Source organism: Nomia melanderi, chromosome 7, assembly GCF_051020985.1.
Source record: "Nomia melanderi isolate GNS246 chromosome 7, iyNomMela1, whole genome shotgun sequence".
Lineage (NCBI taxonomy): Eukaryota > Metazoa > Arthropoda > Insecta > Hymenoptera > Halictidae > Nomia > Nomia melanderi.
The window spans coordinates 3,301,442-3,321,318 of NC_135005.1; the positions used below are offsets into that span (position 1 = coordinate 3,301,442).

Below are 19,877 nucleotides of genomic sequence, written 5' to 3' on the forward strand. Positions count from 1 at the left end.
CCCCTATGGACTTTTAGTTTGCAGGTAATCGGCACAAACGTAAGAGGCCTAGTGTGTGCTTCCGCGTCAATAAGTTGATTTAATGTTTTTTTCTACCGCATTGGCACAAATAAATACTCGAAATAATACGCATAATACGTATCATGTAAGATTCATCGTCTGCAATCTTTTATTTACATGTATATTCTATCCATCATACGCATATCGTATGCATAATACGTATATTGTCCTGTAAAAACGGCTTAAATTGTCAAAAACACATTATATTTTATCTATACTGTTTTCTTAAAAGTAGAAAAAGTTTCGAGTTACACAGACACATTCGTTCTGCTCTGGAAAAGTTTGAAGTTTGATAACTATTAAAATAACTTTTATTTGTAAAAGTTAATAGTCTTATTCGACCTTTGCTGCGTTTTCATCGTTTCCGGGCCACCACTGTCGATTCAGGCTCGCAGCCATGCCGAATGCAGAGAAATTGGCTGTCAAGAAACTAGAGACCCTGTGAGCGAACTATTCTATCGATGATGAGCTTTCGCTAGACTCGCGTGTGCATAGACAGTAGTGTCAATTCGGTTAAACGGGACGCTTATGTAGAGGCTTAATAGAGTATCGAGACGGTAGTCTGCAATCTTTGGATGTTAGGTGCAACTCATTGCATTATTAACGGTTTCGATAGTGTTAGACGACAGTGTACTGCCTTTGAAGGTGATCGTTCAGCGACACGAGTGTAACGTTTGCTCTAGATTCCACTCATTTTAAATTAATGTACCGGGTGGCAGATTGTGAACTGTGGATGCGACTATCGTTCAAACTAGTTGTTATTTCAGAAAATGTTTCAAATAGGTTTTATTATATTTTTAGGATGCAATTTGTGAAGTTTATTTACAAATAGACGCCTGAAGGACATATAAAGGTTTATTTAATCCTTTTTAACATTAGGTTTGCGGACATTTATTGTACGGTTTATTTTACTACTCCTAGAAAAATTGATGTTCGTTCAGTTAGATTTCGGAAATTGGAAATTTAAAAGTAGACAATTAGCATACATGTTCGTGTATTTGCATCAATCAAAGTTGACGTAAACATTTACCAAATAGAGTTTATAAAGTTCAATGTGCATCAAATTGACGCATTTCGAAAACCTATTGTTAATAAAATAAAAAAGTATCATCCTACTTGTATAGGAAAGCTATTAATTTAGACACTTCAATCATTATATGGGAGAGTTATGGTAATATAGATACTTATGGCTTTGGAGTGGGGTAACGTAGCTTCTTCTTGATGGGAAAAACAGTTATAGAATTTCAAAGTTTATTTTTGATGCGTAACGAGATCCGATGCTCGGCGTACGCCAATAATGACCATGCGTCCGAAAGCCGAGCGTTGTGAGTGAAAGAGTACCCTTGCCCCTTTTCACTTTTGAACCAATGGTCGGCTTGACTAACGTAGGACCTCCACAGTACAAAGATATCGAATCCTTGCGATTCACCCTGTACATAAGTATCTGTTCCACGGTGAAACCAATTCATCGACGACGCTAATTGACTCAATCTTAAATGAATTTCGAAAGGAAGCAACCCGAGAATACCGAATGAAGATTATTCACTCGATTATTCAGCTCGATTCGATATTTGTTATTTGGAACATCGCGAATGCTTTTCGGTTGAATTGTCCTTTGACCGCGACGCGTCGGTCCAATTTGCAAGTATTTAAAGCCGACTCATTTGGTATTGCTGGTCGCAACAAATTCTCGGAAAACGTACCCAGAGACGGAAAGGTCGTGGAAAGATACTGTAGTTGTTCAAAATCAGTTTCAGGCTGTCGTTCAAGCGCAAGGAGCACACGAGCAGACGCGAACATCGAGAGTCCTTAAGCGGTGCGGTCCCGGCGAAGTTTATACGGGCGACCACCGTGAAGCCGCACACGCTCAGCCCGCGATGGAACGAGAAGTTTCGTTTGTAAGCAACGCCAAGTGTTCCCAAGCAAAGCTTGTCTCCCTTCTAATTGATCCGAAGTCGGAAACGCTTTACGTCCAATCGAATCGGACAGCCGATAAGCCCTAACATTTCCGTTTTTCCCATTTCCAGTGACATCGACGATATCAGTACAGACATCCTGCATCTGGATATATGGTAAGTAATGTCATTAATCATTCGCTTTCGACGAAAACACGTTTCTTCGAACGTCGAATGGAGCGTTGTATATCGTAGAACATTTTGAAACTGTCCATTTTATTTGCTCATCATTTTTCTGTGTACAATGGTGCATTGAAGTTTATATTTATTTGATTCTTTAAAAGGAAAAATGCATGTGAACACTTTGAGGAACTTGTGAAACGTAGGAATTAATTATTTATACCAGTACAAATGGTATTCCACTTTCAATGAAAACTGTTCGAACCTTATCGTTGAGCAGTTAAAAGAGTTTTAGTGCGTGTACAGAAACTAAGAACTTCGATATGTGTGTGTTTAAGAACAAAAAGAAATTCTTAATACAATTCAAATTATGCGTAGAAATTCTGCCACCTGAAACAGTTAGTTTCTAATAATTTTCATTATTTTCTGCAGCTTTCTTTCCAATTAAAAATCCAAGTGTGGTCTTGCAATTCTTATTGTACACAAGGTCGCTGAAAGCAGTGAAACAAATTATACATTAATGAATACGTGTGTAGATAATGCATATTACAGTACTGGAAAAATGTATGACACAAATTTCAATAAGAATATAAATGCACATAATAATTAACGTACACAGTACGCACCTACATGAGAACATAGATACAAGTTTACTTTAGGAGTATGTAATTTATCCTCTTCACCAAAATGAATGAAATCGTTCTGAAAATTGGGCCGTTTGCATAAAAAAGTAAATGCTTATAAGTATTAAGTATAAATAAAAATAAATACTAGATTTCTTATGTACAATCGTTTACGAGTTTTAGATAATAAACGCTGGAAAATCTTAAGAAAAGTGAGTAACATACTTGAAATTACAATAATATTTACTTAATATTTTTAATAAATACTAAGTATTATGGATATGAATTTTAAGTATTTTTAAAATAAAATTGTTTCTGGTAATTACTTCACTCTTTATACATATAGAACCGAGTATTTATAATACAGTAATCCCTCGTTTAACACGGTTAATTGGTTCCACAGAAACTTCGCGTTAAACGAATCGCGTTATATGAGACCCACGTTATATACAAAAAAGGGGTTAGGTTCTGAAACCTTTTTTATTTTTAATTACGAAAACCCGCCAACCGGCTCGGCTTTCTACAATATTTACACATGCATCTATGTGGTGAAAGGTAATTCGCTTAATATAAATTCGTAAATTAAAAAGAATTTGTAAATCGCGTTGTGTGAGTACCGCGTTAAACGAGGGATTACTGTAGTTACAAAATTAATAGTAAAACCTAACACTTCTTTTTAAGCAGACGATACATTATCTATGTTACCTAAATGCGACATTATGTGAGAATACATTTTTCTAGTATTGTCTATTGCTTCACGAAGTTATTTCAAGACTGCATGCGCTCAAACATCGATTCTCTATACACGCGCCGTATATTGTTTCGTAGCTTAGAACGCTTGATCGTTGTCCCGCGAGAATTTTTATTCTGCGTCCACGTACGTGCATCTTCCGCTCGGAAGTGTTTCCGTTGTTCTGACAGACATAGTTTTAGGGACCACGACGACGAGTCCTCGGTATTCGACGCGGTTAGCAAGCTGAACGAAGTACGTGGTGTCAAGGGTCTCGGACGGTTTTTCAAGCAGATCGCGCAGAGCGCGAGATCCGGCGGCCAGGATGATTTTCTCGGCTGCGTGAATATTCCTCTTCAGGTACACAATACTATTTTTACGATGCATCAAATTATTCACTCTTACCCGGTATTATTACGTTGCTGCTTAAGTTCTGTCCATCTTCTGGTGTATATGAACTATTTGCCTCCCTTATCGCTTTCACGAATCTTTAATATTGTTACGAGTCAGAGCCGCGAGCAGCGTGAGAAGCCGAGTGGTAGGTTTGTATCTTGATAATATGGAGTCAGTTTGTTAGTAAGGTGCGCGGACGAACCCAATGCGAAATTGGAGAGCCGCTGGGAGGTTGGATAAAGCACAGATAAACCCAATGCGAAATCGGGGAGCTCTAACATGCGGACAAACCCAATGCGAAATTGGCGAGCCGCAGGATGGGATAATTTTCATGGATGAACCCAATGCGAAATTGGGGAACCACTAGGTTGGAAGAATCTTTTCTGCTGGAGTAAGTGTTGTTGTAAACGAACCTGATGCGAAATCAGGGAGTCGCTGGGATTGTTAGTAGACCTCGTAATACTATGTAATTATAATTATTTGATACAATCCGGGCGGTAAGATTATATCGCGCGGGAACGTGCAGTCGCTATACTTGTATTTTGGACGATAATTAAGGGTTTTAGAGTATCGCGATGTTTTATAATACAGTTAACCAGTATCAGTGAGTCCTCAAACCTCCTGATGATGCCCGCTGCAATGCTAGCGAAACGTCGGACAATTCTTCATGGACACTGCTCACACCCGGAAACTTTGAACACTTCTTATAATATTCCTAGCGGTGGACGTCTTAAACAAATCAGAAGCAGCTGTATTAGAGACTAAGGGAGATTGGTATAAGATATTCTGTCTTTAGTTTTTAGACTTGGAATTTACAATTCAAGTGTCTTAGCGCTAACTGTACCAGTGCTGTGTATATATTGATTTCTATCATAACTAGTCAAATAGCTGTTACAAACGAAAGGTAAATAAATGAATGATAAATTTTTCTTAGTGGAAACAGAGACAAAAAGGAAGACAGACATTGAAAAACTGATTAATTAGACAATATAGTAATTGATATAAAGTTAAGTGAACGAAAGAAAACGTAGAATTTTTAATCAAATTTAAAAAGCGATCATTTGTCTGGTTCGTTGTACGGTTAATATTCAGACATCTCCACGATAACGCGAGGTGTGGTTATAACAACGTCAAAAAAAATATCGGAACTAAAATGGGAACTTAGCCCACCATATTGCTCAGGTCTGGCATCAATAGATTTTAATCTTCTCCGAATCTTTCAAAACGATTTAAATGGAAAACATTTTTAAAATTTCGGTGGAAGAAAAGGTCCAACACAATTACTTTTTAATAATAAATCTAGAGATTTGTATAAAAAATAAACAGTCCAACTGCCACAGAAATGGAAACCTGTCATAAATAGCGGTAGAAAACATATAGTTTGAGGTAAGCACAAAGTGTTTCCAGAAATCAAATTTGTGGGTGGTACAATGAAACGGGCAGAACTTTCGCAGCAACTTAATATTTACTTAGATTAGATTAGAATATAAAACAAGCAAAAGATTTTTATTAACGGATATAAATGCAGAATACAAAAAGAGATAAAACGATAATATAAAATAATTATTATAATGCATTATAAATTTTGTATTTTGAAAGGAGCAGTTGAACCATAGAAAATGTATTATGAATATATAATGTTCTTACTGAACATTACGTTACATTCACTAGAGGGCTGCGGATATTTATGCAAATGCAGACTTTAATGAAGCGATTTGCATAAACTGGAACCGAAGAGAAAGAGCAAGGTTAAAAAGAGTGAAATAATTTGTTTTCATTATTTTTTGACTTTTCTAATCGTTAAATCTTGTGGTGTTTGAAAATAATGTGGTATTAATGGAATTTAAATATATTTTATTTGAAAAAAGACATTGGAATAGATAACTGTACAAAATACAAATAAATAGAAACGTTGTAGCTCGCAGTGTACAGGTATTACCTCTTCTCAGGTGAACGCAACTCTCTCTAAAATCTCTCGCCATCCGCACTTAAAAATCATTCTGTCCCCCATAAGCATTCTTCTTATTCACACTTCCAACAAATTCTCAAACACACCCTACTCTCACCACCACGCACTCATCATCCTTGCTTACGCATCTCTCGGGAAAACCCACCAACTCTTAGGCCTGGTCTCCATGAGTACCTTCCTCTTTTATGGCCCACAGAATACTCGCTGTCCTACTGTCTTAAAACTACGATACTACAATAATGTTTTGCATGATCCTTTGAATGATTATTTTACTGATAGATTGTATCCAGAAAGAAATTAAATATTTCTAAAATGAATTACATTTATTATTCAATATGCGACAAAAATCTAATTATATTTAATGTTGTCATTTCCATACTCTACTATTTGGAGGTCTTCTATATTTCAAGTAACACATGGAAATATTTATCGTTCCTGTTTTTAAAGTATTATCAAATATTCGAATATATTAGGAATTGTATATATAAATTAGTGTGTACTAGAAATGTAGTCTAATCATTATGCGGAGTAAAGTACCTTCAGTATTAATTACAATTTACGATTGACTGCTGATTTTTACTAAAAAATTCTGAAAAATAATTTTTCGATGTAAGTGATATTTTTATATTATAAACATACAGTACTTAAACAGCTAAAATAAGTAGACTCTTTATTTATTAATTCTAAACTGTATCGAGTAAGTGATTACGACTTCCTAATTGCCTTATCGACATATTTCTGTGTTGCCGACGGAGATAACAAATAATAATGATAGTAGGGTACAAAATATATCAATGTCATCATAAACAGATCAACAAGTCGCAATTATGGAAAAAAATTGAGTATTGAAATTAAACATCGAGCTGATACAGTAATTCGTACATTATGATATCGAAATGACACACTGTGAAGAATACGCGGTTTGTTATCAGGACATTCCAAGCACCGGACTCGATCGATGGTACAAATTGGAAGCTAGAACGCAACGGAGCACTATTCAGGGTAGAATTAAATTAAAACTGTGGCTATCGACGAGAGAGGACAGGGGAACCTCTGAAGAAGATAATTGGGGAGAGCTAAGACAACAAGAAAGACTTTACACCGTGTTCCTCAACCACGAGATGAACAAGCAAGGAGTACGTATAATTTGCGACAAGCAATGTTATTCACAAAAAAAGTCCTAAATATATTTTGCAAAGTAAAAGTATTCTAAACAAGAAGTTTAATACATTTTTCAACGATTCTTGCAATTTTCAAAATGCATTGTACATATTATATTGATGTTGGGTGAAGATATAACCCTGGAAAAAATATGCCGACTTTTAATACTCTATTTTGTATAAGCCCCAAATGTTCCTGTAACATGGAAATGAGTAGATCGATATTAATTCATCGTTTGCTGGAATATTTTAATATGTGAGTGGTCGTAGCATGAATTTGGTAAAAATTATTGAAAAAAGTTAATACTGAATATTATATGTTTTGAAGATGCATAGTCTATAAAATTATTAACTAATAATGCATTCTTACTTTAAAATGAAGAACGAAACAATAGATAATAAAATATTAACGATTTTTGAAAATATTCACTTTTTTTAAACATTCAATGAAAAAATAAACGTAACTAAAAATTCGGATTTCTTCTAAATAAACTATGTCCTGAGAACATCCAGTTTTGTCCACAGAAGTGAACAAAACTTAAACTAACATAGTTTAACAATATATCTAAATCGCGAATAAAAATATAATACTTATTTCTTAAAAATAATAATCATTTTTAAAGTAACATGGGACAAATCAATGAGTAAAAGCACAAACTATATTTAGATAGAACCACTTCATTGCTAATAATTTATTAGAAAAAGGAAAGAATTCTATACTTGTTATATGTCTAGGTATACTTAAAGCATATCAATTAATAATAGAAATGTAATAATTAATTTTTAACCCAAGAAATGGAACAACATTCGTATTTATTAATTATAATTATCTATAATTTCGAGTGTTATTAACGAGTCTTCACCACGAGTCTTGCACATTTTAAAATAAGCAATTAATTTTCCGATTATTTCGAATAATTCAGGAAGACTTCACCGGAGAATTGCCACAAACGGCACTAACAATTCTTCATCAACACGCCGTCCAAGGTGATGTCACGGAGTTGCAGCAAGCACTAGTTAGATGGGTAGCAACCTCGCGGCAGCCGACCTGCGATCCACGGATCCTCCACCGGCTTCTTCAGGTTTCCATAAATAAATCAATTTCTTAATGCTTGATATCATGATATTAACGTGTTGTGATCTTTTTAATACATTGAACGCTGGATAATTTTCGTATCTTTTGCCCAAGATGCCGAAATTTTTATGGAACGAAATATGTATTATACGAGAAAAATAACATAAAATTATTTAACCCCTTCATACCTGGGGCACATTATAATGTACACTGTTTTACTACTTCAATAACTGGCAAAATATTATACCTGTGTCAGGCAGCCATATACAGTGATGCTTGCTTAAATTTCACAGGAATCTGCTCGACTTAATCTCACTGCACCATCCCTAATATTACCTCACTACTCGCTGTCTCAAGTTGAATGTAATGTGATCTCTCTAACAGGGATCACAAAATAAATACAATGAGCGGAGGGGAAACACACGCTTCAATAAGGCGCCGCGAACATAAACAAACATTATGCAATGTTGAAAATTTCAGTTTCACCAGTTTCAGCTTTACTTTTTTCAATGTCGTGCCAGTGGTTTATTGAGATTCTTCCGATTAAAATAAATCCAAACACGACGTAAATCGGTTTAGTTTTATCGGCTTTGGGCTTTTATCGTTAATTAAATTAACTCGGTAAAACTAGTCCGATTTACGTCGTATTTGAGCTCATTTTAATTAGAACAATTTAAACAACTCATCGGTACTACATTTGAGAAGGTAAGATTAAAATTACTGCAATTGAAATTTTCTTGCATGTTTATATTTGACGCGTGCGACGTCGTTTTGAAACGTTGCGCTTCGACCCTCGATTTTCAACCGACTGTGTCTATCCTACTTCCGCTCACTATGTCGATTCTTTGCCTTTGTCAGTGACTGTGTTTGAGTCAATTTCTGGAAACAAATAAGTAGCTTCTTCTTGTTCTTCTTGCTTGTTTAAATTCCACTGTTGGAATCCGAAATTGTGGAATTTAAGAGAGCATTACTGTAGGGAGAAGGTTGTCTTGATCATATCGTAGATATAGTGTTAATACGCGCGAACTGGGCTGATTTGCAGGAGTTGGACAAGGTGTGGCACACGGATACGCTTTCCCGAGACGAGGAACAATGTCTCGCTGATTCTTTCAACGAATTCCTCGGTGTCTCCTTGAAAAGAATTCGACAACATCGTATACTTTATCCGCCATTGCATCGACCATCGATCTCGAAACTGGATTACCTTCTTAGGTGAATATTTGTTGAATCGAATGTCGATAATGAAATATTATCTGGTGATGAACAAATTCCTTGTCAGGCTATTATTAGACAGTTATAAAAATATTTGATGCATTTATAAGCTAAAAATTCGTTTATGAGTTTCTCAAAATATTTTTTTCTATGCAAATACAGTCCTTTAGTCGTTCACTGTAGAAATTTTAAAATACTTTTCTTTCTCTTTCTAAAATGCTGTTTAAATAAACATATATTCTTGCACTGGGTATTTAATTTTGATTTCATTTCAACGAAGAATAAACTTTGATGGATTATCCTATATCGAAATCAAAATGTGAATTATCAGTTATCAGTTAATACAGAATCATGAGCAAATTTCTATTTTCTACTTTTATTTTATAGTTGTATATACGTATAATATTTTTTAAACATATTTAAATTTTGAATAAAGATTGATACGGTAAATGGCATATAATACATTGTATCTCCAAAATTAATAGCGGATTAAACGATGTAAATTTATCCTATGTATATATGTTCGTGTTTGTTTCTTACAGGTGTTTAGGATTGTTATCGAACATGAAAGCCTTCCGGTCGTGTTGTCCTTTCAACAAAGAAATTCGTGGAGAAATTATTACTGCCTTAAGAAATGGAACTCACGATTGGTTGGTGATAAATTCAAATAAATTAATATCGTATTCATACTTAATAAATTTATTAATATTCATTAAATAGCGACGATCTTATTACTTCGTAAAATTTACAAAAAGAATCAGTGTTATTTCTATTTCAAAAATAACACGTGTTAGTTAATAATAATTAATGGCTTGCTAGGTATGAAGATATGAGGCTGCAAATAATGTGTTATGATAAGGAGCCAGATCAGGATGCAGATAAAGTCTTACAGGACTTTACAAACTTGGTAACCGCTTTACTGGTAGACCTGGAGCAAGGACTGACTTATTATAACAGTCTCTTTGAAAGGTGAGTGCTTTGGAGTCTGCCAATTAAACTTTTTACTTTAGTCCTGCATTCTATAGCGATAATATAATTTTTGTAACTTATTAAATAGATACAGTTTCATTAATCATACTGTCAAACTAAATCTACTTTCCTCAAATTATAAATTTAATATCATTGTCGTAATTTTCTCTTTTTCTAAATTGCACAATTTTTCATTTTAAAATATGTATACTAGTAGAAAAAAAGGGTATGGAACAATTCAATTAGATTAAACTAATTTATACAAAACTGATATTAATCTATTAATATATTATAATTAAGTAAACACTATAATAAACATTATTATCAAACAAAACACCAATGACATTGACAAATTATGTAGTTAACTTTATACAGAATTTATTACTATCTTCTTAAGTTCCAATAAATAAATGATAGATTATGAATATTACTTTAAACAGGACAAACATGATTATAAAGAATAATTATAGATATTATGTTTTTCCTTTTTAAAAAACTGTGCAAAGAATACCCAACAAACAATATTTCATAATGTTATGCAAGCTTTCGTACGGATTACGTGCATTTGCAAAACTAATCGTGTTGTTCATGATTTACCAACATAAGATATATTATGTTTCAGCACGAACGGCGTGCCATATTTCGCGGCGGTGTATAAAAAACTGGACAAGCTGGTAAGCAATTGAACGCGTTAAGCGGTCTGACAATTGACAGAGTAAACGAGAGATACAAGATACTCACTTTATAGTCCGCGCGATAATGCAAAATCAAAGCACACAATCATATAACACATGACTATATTTTATTCTCTGTTTCGTAAAGCTGGATGTGCTATGTTTGGCTTATATGCTTCATTCAAGACGTCGATCGTGTTTTTTTTCAAATAAAAGAGAAATTTCTTAATAACTAATCAAAAACAATCATTTCGAAGATCCAACGATTAACTGTTCCCTTTATACATATTTCAAATCTAAACAGGCTATTGTGAACGTAATGCAATAATTATTATTTAGCGTATTTAATAATTATTCCTACTTTTACAAGTAACTTTTCACACCATTTGCGAATCCGGTCGACGTTCTTGCATCGAAATAACTGCAAAAACATATTACTCTTTATATATAGGGTGTTCCGTGTTCAGCCACATTGCATAGACCAATTATTAATACATTTAATTACCAGTAATTACGATTAATCGCTGTTTATATCACCTTTTTAAATTTTATTAAACTGAAAATGTGATATTTATACTTAACATTACATTAATTATACTTAATAACTTTGTAATTAATAATATTATATTATATTATTACATTATACTTAAATTTTATAAAATTAAAATTACTTTATTCGTTATATTACATTAAGAAAAAAAACTGTCTAGGGACACCCTGTAAATAAACAAATCGCAGTGACCTGAGGGCTAAATTAAACAGAAATCCGAAGTTTGATATGTCAGTCAGGTCATCGCGATCTTACTGTACACAAGATGTTTGTCCATAGCTGGCGGAACACGTGGCGAAACACATGGAGAACACTTCCGAGGTACTTTTTCATCGCCACAACGAAATGTTAAGCCCCATTTTTTTCTCTCTGTCTTCTTTCTTCTTCAATCTCCTTTTGTATGTGATCACTTGAACTGTCACATCGCGACGCCTCGCATTTATTTGCGTACATTTCTCCTCGTTACATTAAACAGGTGAAAGAATAGAGAATCAGAAGAATATGATATCAACGATCGTTTGAAATATCTGGTAAAATATAATAAAAATGCAAAATATAATAAACGCAAATAAAATGGAGCGTCATTGATTAGATAGTAGTCTTTTGAAAATGTTTTAGATCAGCGATTTCTTGTAAATATCGGTCCCCCTCGAGTTCGGAATTACTGAGAGTCTGGAGTTTCTGGAATTGTACCCATTTAGAGGTTTAACTTTGGAAAGTAGATGAACTCCGATTTTAACAGTACACAATTGCTGACGTTACACGAGAGCGTATATCTCGACGCTTGATTTCTAGAAGCTTTCGATCTAGTTTTGGAAATTTTCTTTGAGCTTTCATAGACGATCACAAAATAAACAGTAATGTAATAAAGCATTTGCATGTTATTATCTTCCGTTTTTGAAATTGTACATAGCTGAAGGACGTAACAACGTTTCGATATACGTATAAACATTTAATACAAGTGAATCTATAATAAATTAGAAAATAGTTGAAATGCATTAAAAAATGTATTTTTTTCAAATGCATTATTATCAGGAATTTAAATGTATAGATCCTCCTTCAGTTGAAACTTATTTTGGAATGAATACACATATCTCTTGCAAAATTTAATTTCCTTTTAAATTGTTGCAAAATTGCAAAGACGTCACATAATTGAATGACACTGAAAAACGTGACATTGCACCAAAGAAAATGCAATTCTGATTACCCATGCAGATTTTATTTATATTTACATGAAATGAAAAGTCAAATTTTCCTACTCACACGGAATTGGTCATCGACCTTCCATGAGAAGCTATTTTCCAATTTTATTCATATTTGCTTGTTGACATGAACATGCTGTTCGAATAGGATAGAATTTTTCGTTGAATCCTTTTACGGTACACTGAGAACGTTATGAGCTATAGCAATGCATGGATCTGCTTTTCATTGTCAGCCCCTTGTTTTTAGCTGTGCACATATCACGTAGACTCCGATGTATATCGACGACACATCACACGTTCCTTATGGAACTTCCACGTAATTTGGCAAAATTACGAAAACTCGCCGAAAACTCGTTGAACCTGAACATGTACACGCTGGGCTGTTCGGCATGTGACGCATTAATAGTTTCTGGTTTCCCTCGTCCTCTGAATAATTTATAGAAAATTGTAGAGAAATAATTAAATTTGTTCTTGAAGTCATCTCGTAGGTAATTTTAGCTGACTTCTTCATATGAATAAGATTTTCTATTGGATTTTTTTATTAGTTCATATAAATTTTTAATTCTCAATAATGTTCTGTATATAAATCGAATTTTTGGTTGAATTTTTATTTAGAAAATATTAAGCTTCTCCAATGTTTATGTTAACTAATATATTTTATTTAATTTATATTTAAAAATAATGAACCTATTTAAGTTTTTTAATCGTTCTGCCCTCTTTATCCGTTGCTTTTCGTTGTTTACCTTTTACTAAACATACTGACCCACTAAATTAGATTGAATTACAGAATGAATTCACGCCCATTATTGTCCAATTTATCTTGAAGAAATTTACCTCCTCCCCGAATACTCTAAAGACAGTATAAAGAAATATTTTAATTATTATATAAATGAATACGTATTCCATTTATGAATTTATCTCATACCTTTAAACATATAGACAATTTCTCGCAAAGTTTAATTACATAAATAAAGTACATAACTAATAAAGGGAAAGATATAATTACTCAACTGTCTTTTGCTATACAAATTATACAAACAACTAGTAATGTCTTCAAATCTTCATAAATGAATGATTAACTTAAACAATGAATTTAATGATGTAGAAAATAAGAACATCGAAATTTATTTTAACTACTCAGATAATTCTAATATTAAAAACAAAGTCCTTTATATTATTTACTCCAAGGCTACAAATAATAGTTATGAAAATAGAAAAAATGTTTTGAAAGTTTTAAGTGTAAAACGTAATATGCAAATTTGACAAAAAGTTTTTGAGTAACCTTCCAGTAGCCAACCATTCGCCATTGCCTATTAAATGTTCCTCTCAAGACGTGAATCATTTTTCCCCTAGGCAGTGTTTACTGCTTTTGCCCAAGTTTTCGTGCCAATTTCAAACTTCGGCGCAATCACGAAGTTCGCAGCGCGTTCAACAGAAATTTTGCAATTTTATCCACATCTCTTCCGTAATTTTTCCCACCGGGGTAGCAGGAAATCCTTATGTTGCCGTAGACGCGTCGCATCGCGGCGTGGAAAAGCAGGAGCCTCTAGTCGAATATCGCTCTGTAAACGAGTTGCGATGGTGCAAGTGGAGTTTGAAAAGTTGCTAAACATTCAGTGTGTTCCTCGTTTCAGTAACGTTCGCTAACTATGCCGAGTTATTGCAGATTTACTGTTAAACAGCAAAGCCGGGTTAAATGTGTCAAGAGGGTGTTGTCTAAGAGTCCATTTTTCATACAAAATTTTTATTCAAAATTTCTTGTTATATTTAAAAAATATTAACCTTTAAGTATATACTGTTACATAGTTACAATAGAATTCGAAGTAGTTTAGCTGACGTTATCTTTTGAAGGAAGAATAAGTAAATATTGCGAAAAATCATTTTGACGCTAAAATTAATAGATGGAAATGAATATTATCCAGATAAATGGTTTGATGCACTTCACTGTACATTTGCCATATAATACATTTTGTTCAATCACGTATGTAGATCTATTATTCATTTTGTAAAATTGGCGCATTTTTCTTGTTATAATATGCGATGACACTTTAAAAGAAGGTATTATCGCGTGGATGTCTTAAGATATAAGGAAATTTAGAAAGAAAAGATAATTAATAATTATAAAGGATAATAAAGAATACCGTGTTCCAGTAGATTATTAATAACATGTTATACAACTGGTTGTATATTCATTGAAATACTGAATGTTTCATCTTGTTATTTTTTCAACGAAACGAAATCAATTTTTGTGAACATTTGAATTTTTGTTACACGTTTTCGACATTTTGTACATTTTAATAAAAACGAAATAGTCCTTCAAACATTTCATATTTCATAACGTTTGCAAGGTATAGTAAAGATTTTCATCTTTTGATGGCCGTGTTATTTGCAGAAATTAAAAAAATTTTAGACAAATTTTCAGCGTCACTCACAGCGATGTTGGTGCTCTAATTGTAAGGGTTAAGAATAAATACCGTGACGAGAAACACACTGGATGTTGACTAAAGTTCTAAAACTTCAAGTACCAACTTTCATCCCACTGTTTGTTATAATCTGCTCTTAGAATGTTATATTCTCCTAAGAGATCCATTTTACTCACTGCCTGTTCAATTCGAGAATTTTTCAGTATCTACCGCAATCACAAAAATCCTGACACTCAAAATTTCTGCAGTATTAAATCTTCCGTAAAATCGAATCTTCATGCAAGTAATTTGTAAAGCGTTTGTAGAGGTACCAAGAAATTAAATAATATCTGATCGATTCAAAAAATAACTGTGATTGGTAGATGCAAAATGAGCTCGGGGCAAGAGTCACAACCGCCTGTCTTCAACTTCACGGTCAGAACGCGGACGAAGAGTATGTATTACCACCGGGTGCGGAAATAGGAACTCCGATGTTTGAACTGTACCTGGCTTTGCAAGATTTCGTAATGTAATTATTAATTCCATTATTATATTATGAATTTGTTGCTTCTGTTTCTTTCATTTCATTTTTATTGGTGTATAAAATATCGTAGCATCTGGATCTGAGAAATTTACTTGTTACTGTATTATACTAGTGTAGAGTGAGTGAGAATACGTGTGGTAGAGCAAGTGAGAACCGAATATAGGAATGGATGTACGAATGAACATGTGTGCAATAGATGAACAGCAGCTGTGCGTGTGCGTGTGAATGTTCATTGTACGTTTGCAATATATTGATTGTCTAAATCATTGATTTTAACATATTAACGATACTTAACTTAATGAATCACAATATTTCAAATATACATGAAGTTAATGGATGGTGACGAAAGAATGTTCTGAAAGTTGTGCAAGTGAGATGATAGTACGCGAATATATAAATGGAGCGAGGGAGGCGACATAAAGCATTGCGTATCGAAACAGCGTATTGAAAGAGCGAGTACATACCGAAATAAAATTGATCCAACATTAGTTATTTAATTTATTTTGAATCACGAATTAGTATAATTATTGGTTACTAAGTGAAATATAATTTCATACTGATTCGTGTGTATTCAATATTGGTACCAGTACAGTTTTGATAAACTTATATTTGTTGATAAATTCATTTTAATTTCTCTCCTGCTACACAATTATTTAAGCTTCTCATATTTTTGCATTTTAATTAGAAGATAATGTTATGGACGATTAAAACAGAACCCTTACTTCTAGAATGAAGGAAAATCTGCCGCAATCTGACCACAAAAGTTTGGCCATTTGCAAGTATTACGAATTGTTCAGACCAGCTGTTGACAAATGGTTAGACCTAGCTAAATTAAAAGCGATCCAACGTGTACGGAAGTCGGCTGAACTTGATCGAATGTGCACTGGCGAATACATAGTGAAACACTGCACGTCGGCGATAGATGTTACAGCGTGTTTCTATCAGGTATAAAGTGAAAAATGCATTTATTAACGATAATCGTGATAATTCATTGAAATTTTATACTATAATTAATACTTTCAGATCAAAGAATTCTGGAAAAAGTTGGCGTGGCCAGATCTTCCGGGATCTTACAATTTGGTACTAAAAGTTGTTGACGTGAGTAGTTTGTTTTGTTATATTCATTAAAATATTAAAGGCAGGATAAAAAATGTTATCTTGTAAGTATATCAAAACCAAGTGAATATATCTAAATTTTTGTATGTTAAAACAAATGACTAACATTATAAAATTAAGCAAAACTATATTCAACAGAATAATATTCACACAAAGAGAATTGTAGAAATACGAACACCATGAAGACTGTTCGAAAAATACAATCTGACAAATTTTTATTTAAAATTATTTAATTATTAAGATATACTGGAACGTTGTTTAAAAGATACACCTTGATAAATTTTGATTATCTATGTTTTTAAATCAAATATTGATTATCTATGCCTTTAATTTAAATTTTAAGTATCTATGTTTTTAATTCAAATTTCGATTACGTATATTTGTCACTCAAATTTTGATTATCTATGTTTTTAAGTCAAATATTGAATATCTACGCTACAAATTTAAATTTTGAATGTGCATGTTTTTAATTCAAATTTTGAATATCTACGTTTTTAATTTAAATTTCTACAGGCCATATGCAGTTCAGCGGCGTACTACGCGGAGATCACTCATCAGAAGCTAGCTGACAGTGGTTATTACAAAGATCAGAACCCGTATAAGACCACTGACGAGGTAATCGCTGAGGTTGGGACCGCTTTGCATATGTATGATACAACACTGCTTCGCAAACTAGCTGTAGGTGTACGCGGAAAATTTTATCACGGAAATGGATGATACTTTTTTTTAAGTTCGCTTGAACATTGCACTGCGCTTGACAAAATAAGATCGTAGATGCGACTGACTATGGGAATGATGCAAATGAATGATTCGCAGCATAGAGCATCTTATAAACGCGGATTACGGCAGGCAAGGCAATTCAAATATAGCGATACATGTGAAACTGTTCAAAATTACTTTTTTCCTTCAGGTGTGCTTTTTTAGAAGCAACCGACACAGTGCTAAATTGTAGCCATAATAATGATACACCAAATGTTATTATTTCGACGAAGAAGCAAGATATTCGTTGACCACTGCCATTTAGTAAAGACTCATGGACGCCATGAGAAGTTATTGGTGTTTAATGTATTGAGTGTTTATCTAGCGAGTGTGAAAACATTTGTTACTAATTGCGTGACTCAAGATTAATCGTAACATTTATCGTTTTGTGGTTTTGACACTTCAATTCTAGAATCATTCATTACCACAAGAATTCAGTTAATTTTTAAGATAAAGTAAATAATTTTATAGAAGCAGAGAATGTGCTTCTATGATATTAACAAGTCTGAATGATTATTTTCGATTGACCTTTATACTTACTACAGCGATATTAAACTTTAAATATGATTTCTTTTTAATTGTAACGTATTTTCTGAAATGTAATTTATTTTTAACAAATATATTTCATTAGCGATTAAATAAAATTGAATAGAATAAGATCGACATAAAAGTAAAAAAAATAAAAAGATGTTTTCATAAAGCGCTTTATAGCTATCAATTACCTAGCATCTTTCTACAATGTTGCAATTTCATTCAACAGATGTGTGTGGCCATCAATGGCCTCGAGTATGTCCGAAGATGGCTATTGGATTTAGGCGAGGAACTTTACGTTGAGAAGGTTCTAACAGCATTGGAGAATCAAGCGGGTGACTCTGCTCGGATGCAGTGGCGAACTGCTCTGATGTCTCCCCTGGATCAAACTCCAGGACAAATGTTACTCTTCATCAATCAAATCATTTCAAGGATTGGCATGAAGGTTAGTTATACTCAAAAATGTGAAAATATCCAGTTTTTTCGTAGATATTAACGATTTGTTAAAATAAATAATTAAAATCGTATAAGTAGTTTCTATTATATTATTTACCTATAATTTATTTAAAAAAGCATTTTAACTTTATCTGATTCACATATTTCTTCAAATGAATTTATTATTAATCCACTGTCCATTGGATTTAAAATTAATTGATTTTTGTTTCTCTTATGAAATGTAAACAATTTGTTAATTTTATGTGAATCAAAAGTTACCATTAATCAATAATAAAAGGAATATAAATTTAGAAAGTTCTTTTCGAGAAATGACTAATACGGTTTCTATTTGCATTACAGATGAGACCACCATTGAAAAACGCGATATTTCATTTGGCTTGGTCTCCAGACAGTTTGCCTACTTCGGAAGCCATCGCGAAGTTATTAGAATATTTGGATAGCCATTTGGTGATACTTAATTCGGCTTTACTTTCAGTGAACTTCCTTCGAGTTCTCCAAGACATCTGGGAAGTTGTTTTGGGAGAATTGAGCAATCAAATGGATGGTAACGCTGGAGTAAGTGAACATTTATTAATTTATATTGGCTTCATGTTTAATAATGTATAATAAACTTTTTTAATGCATATTGTAATAAATGTTTCATCATAAATATTTTTAATGAAAACTAAAATAAATATTTGATAATACATATTTTCAATGAATATTATAATAAATATTTGATAATAAATATTTGTAAGAAATACTATACTAAATTTTTGATAATAAATATTTTTGATACATATTATAATAAATATTTGATAATAATTATTTTTGTTTAGGATAAACCTGCAATGTTCTATGAAAGACTCCACGAAGCCTTGGATTTGCTGTTGAAATTCTTCCATGCGGATGAAAAGGGTCTTCCGTACGATACGCTTCATTCTCAGAGTTTCATGAACGCCGAGGAACGCTTACAGTATCACAAGATGGACACATCATTCTTGATTGATCGGTTTTATCGACAACGACTTCAGGTTCTTATTCTCAAATCAATTTTCATATTGGGAATTATTTCTGTTAATCCTATTAATTACAATTATTTTCAGAAATAATTACAATTGGTATTCCTTTTAAACATAGATGCAATTTAAGTGAAGTTTCTTGATTTATATTGTTGATTAAAAACTTCCAATAATTGCTCATTATTATATGAACTTCTTTTTTAATATCAGACTAAGGTTTAGACCTGAACTTCGTTTTTAATGTCAAATTAAGGTTTTAACTAAAATAGATTTCATCTTTTCACAGTACTGTTGATTTATAAACATATTCATGTTCTTTTTAATCTTGTAGTGTAGTTCTAAAGTAGGAAATAATATTCTAATTGAATGTGCTTCT

The 19,877-nt window shown here is 32.9% G+C and overlaps 1 protein-coding gene across 3 annotated transcripts in view; it reads left to right on the plus strand.

Moving 5' to 3' along the window:
- unc-13-4A (BAI1 associated protein 3) overlaps positions 1 to 19,877 on the plus strand; it is a 143,942-nt gene that overhangs the window by 122,158 nt on the left and 1,907 nt on the right. Inside the window, exons 8-24 of one of the 3 annotated variants that reach the window (XM_031970273.2) lie at positions 1,812 to 1,958; positions 2,088 to 2,132; positions 3,692 to 3,848; positions 6,783 to 6,986; positions 7,934 to 8,092; positions 9,128 to 9,297; positions 9,840 to 9,947; positions 10,117 to 10,266; positions 10,889 to 10,940; positions 11,770 to 11,811; positions 15,478 to 15,623; positions 16,367 to 16,583; positions 16,662 to 16,736; positions 17,268 to 17,381; positions 18,274 to 18,489; positions 18,840 to 19,055; positions 19,319 to 19,513. In XM_031970273.2, the coding sequence (XP_031826133.1) occupies positions 1,812 to 1,958; positions 2,088 to 2,132; positions 3,692 to 3,848; positions 6,783 to 6,986; positions 7,934 to 8,092; positions 9,128 to 9,297; positions 9,840 to 9,947; positions 10,117 to 10,266; positions 10,889 to 10,940; positions 11,770 to 11,811; positions 15,478 to 15,623; positions 16,367 to 16,583; positions 16,662 to 16,736; positions 17,268 to 17,381; positions 18,274 to 18,489; positions 18,840 to 19,055; positions 19,319 to 19,513 (2,413 nt within the window). The remainder of the gene's footprint in view (positions 1 to 1,811; positions 1,959 to 2,087; positions 2,133 to 3,691; positions 3,849 to 6,782; positions 6,987 to 7,933; positions 8,093 to 9,127; positions 9,298 to 9,839; positions 9,948 to 10,116; positions 10,267 to 10,888; positions 10,941 to 11,769; positions 11,812 to 15,477; positions 15,624 to 16,366; positions 16,584 to 16,661; positions 16,737 to 17,267; positions 17,382 to 18,273; positions 18,490 to 18,839; positions 19,056 to 19,318; positions 19,514 to 19,877) is intronic. The other 2 variants (XM_031970274.2, XM_031970275.2) reach the window with 2 other exon arrangements.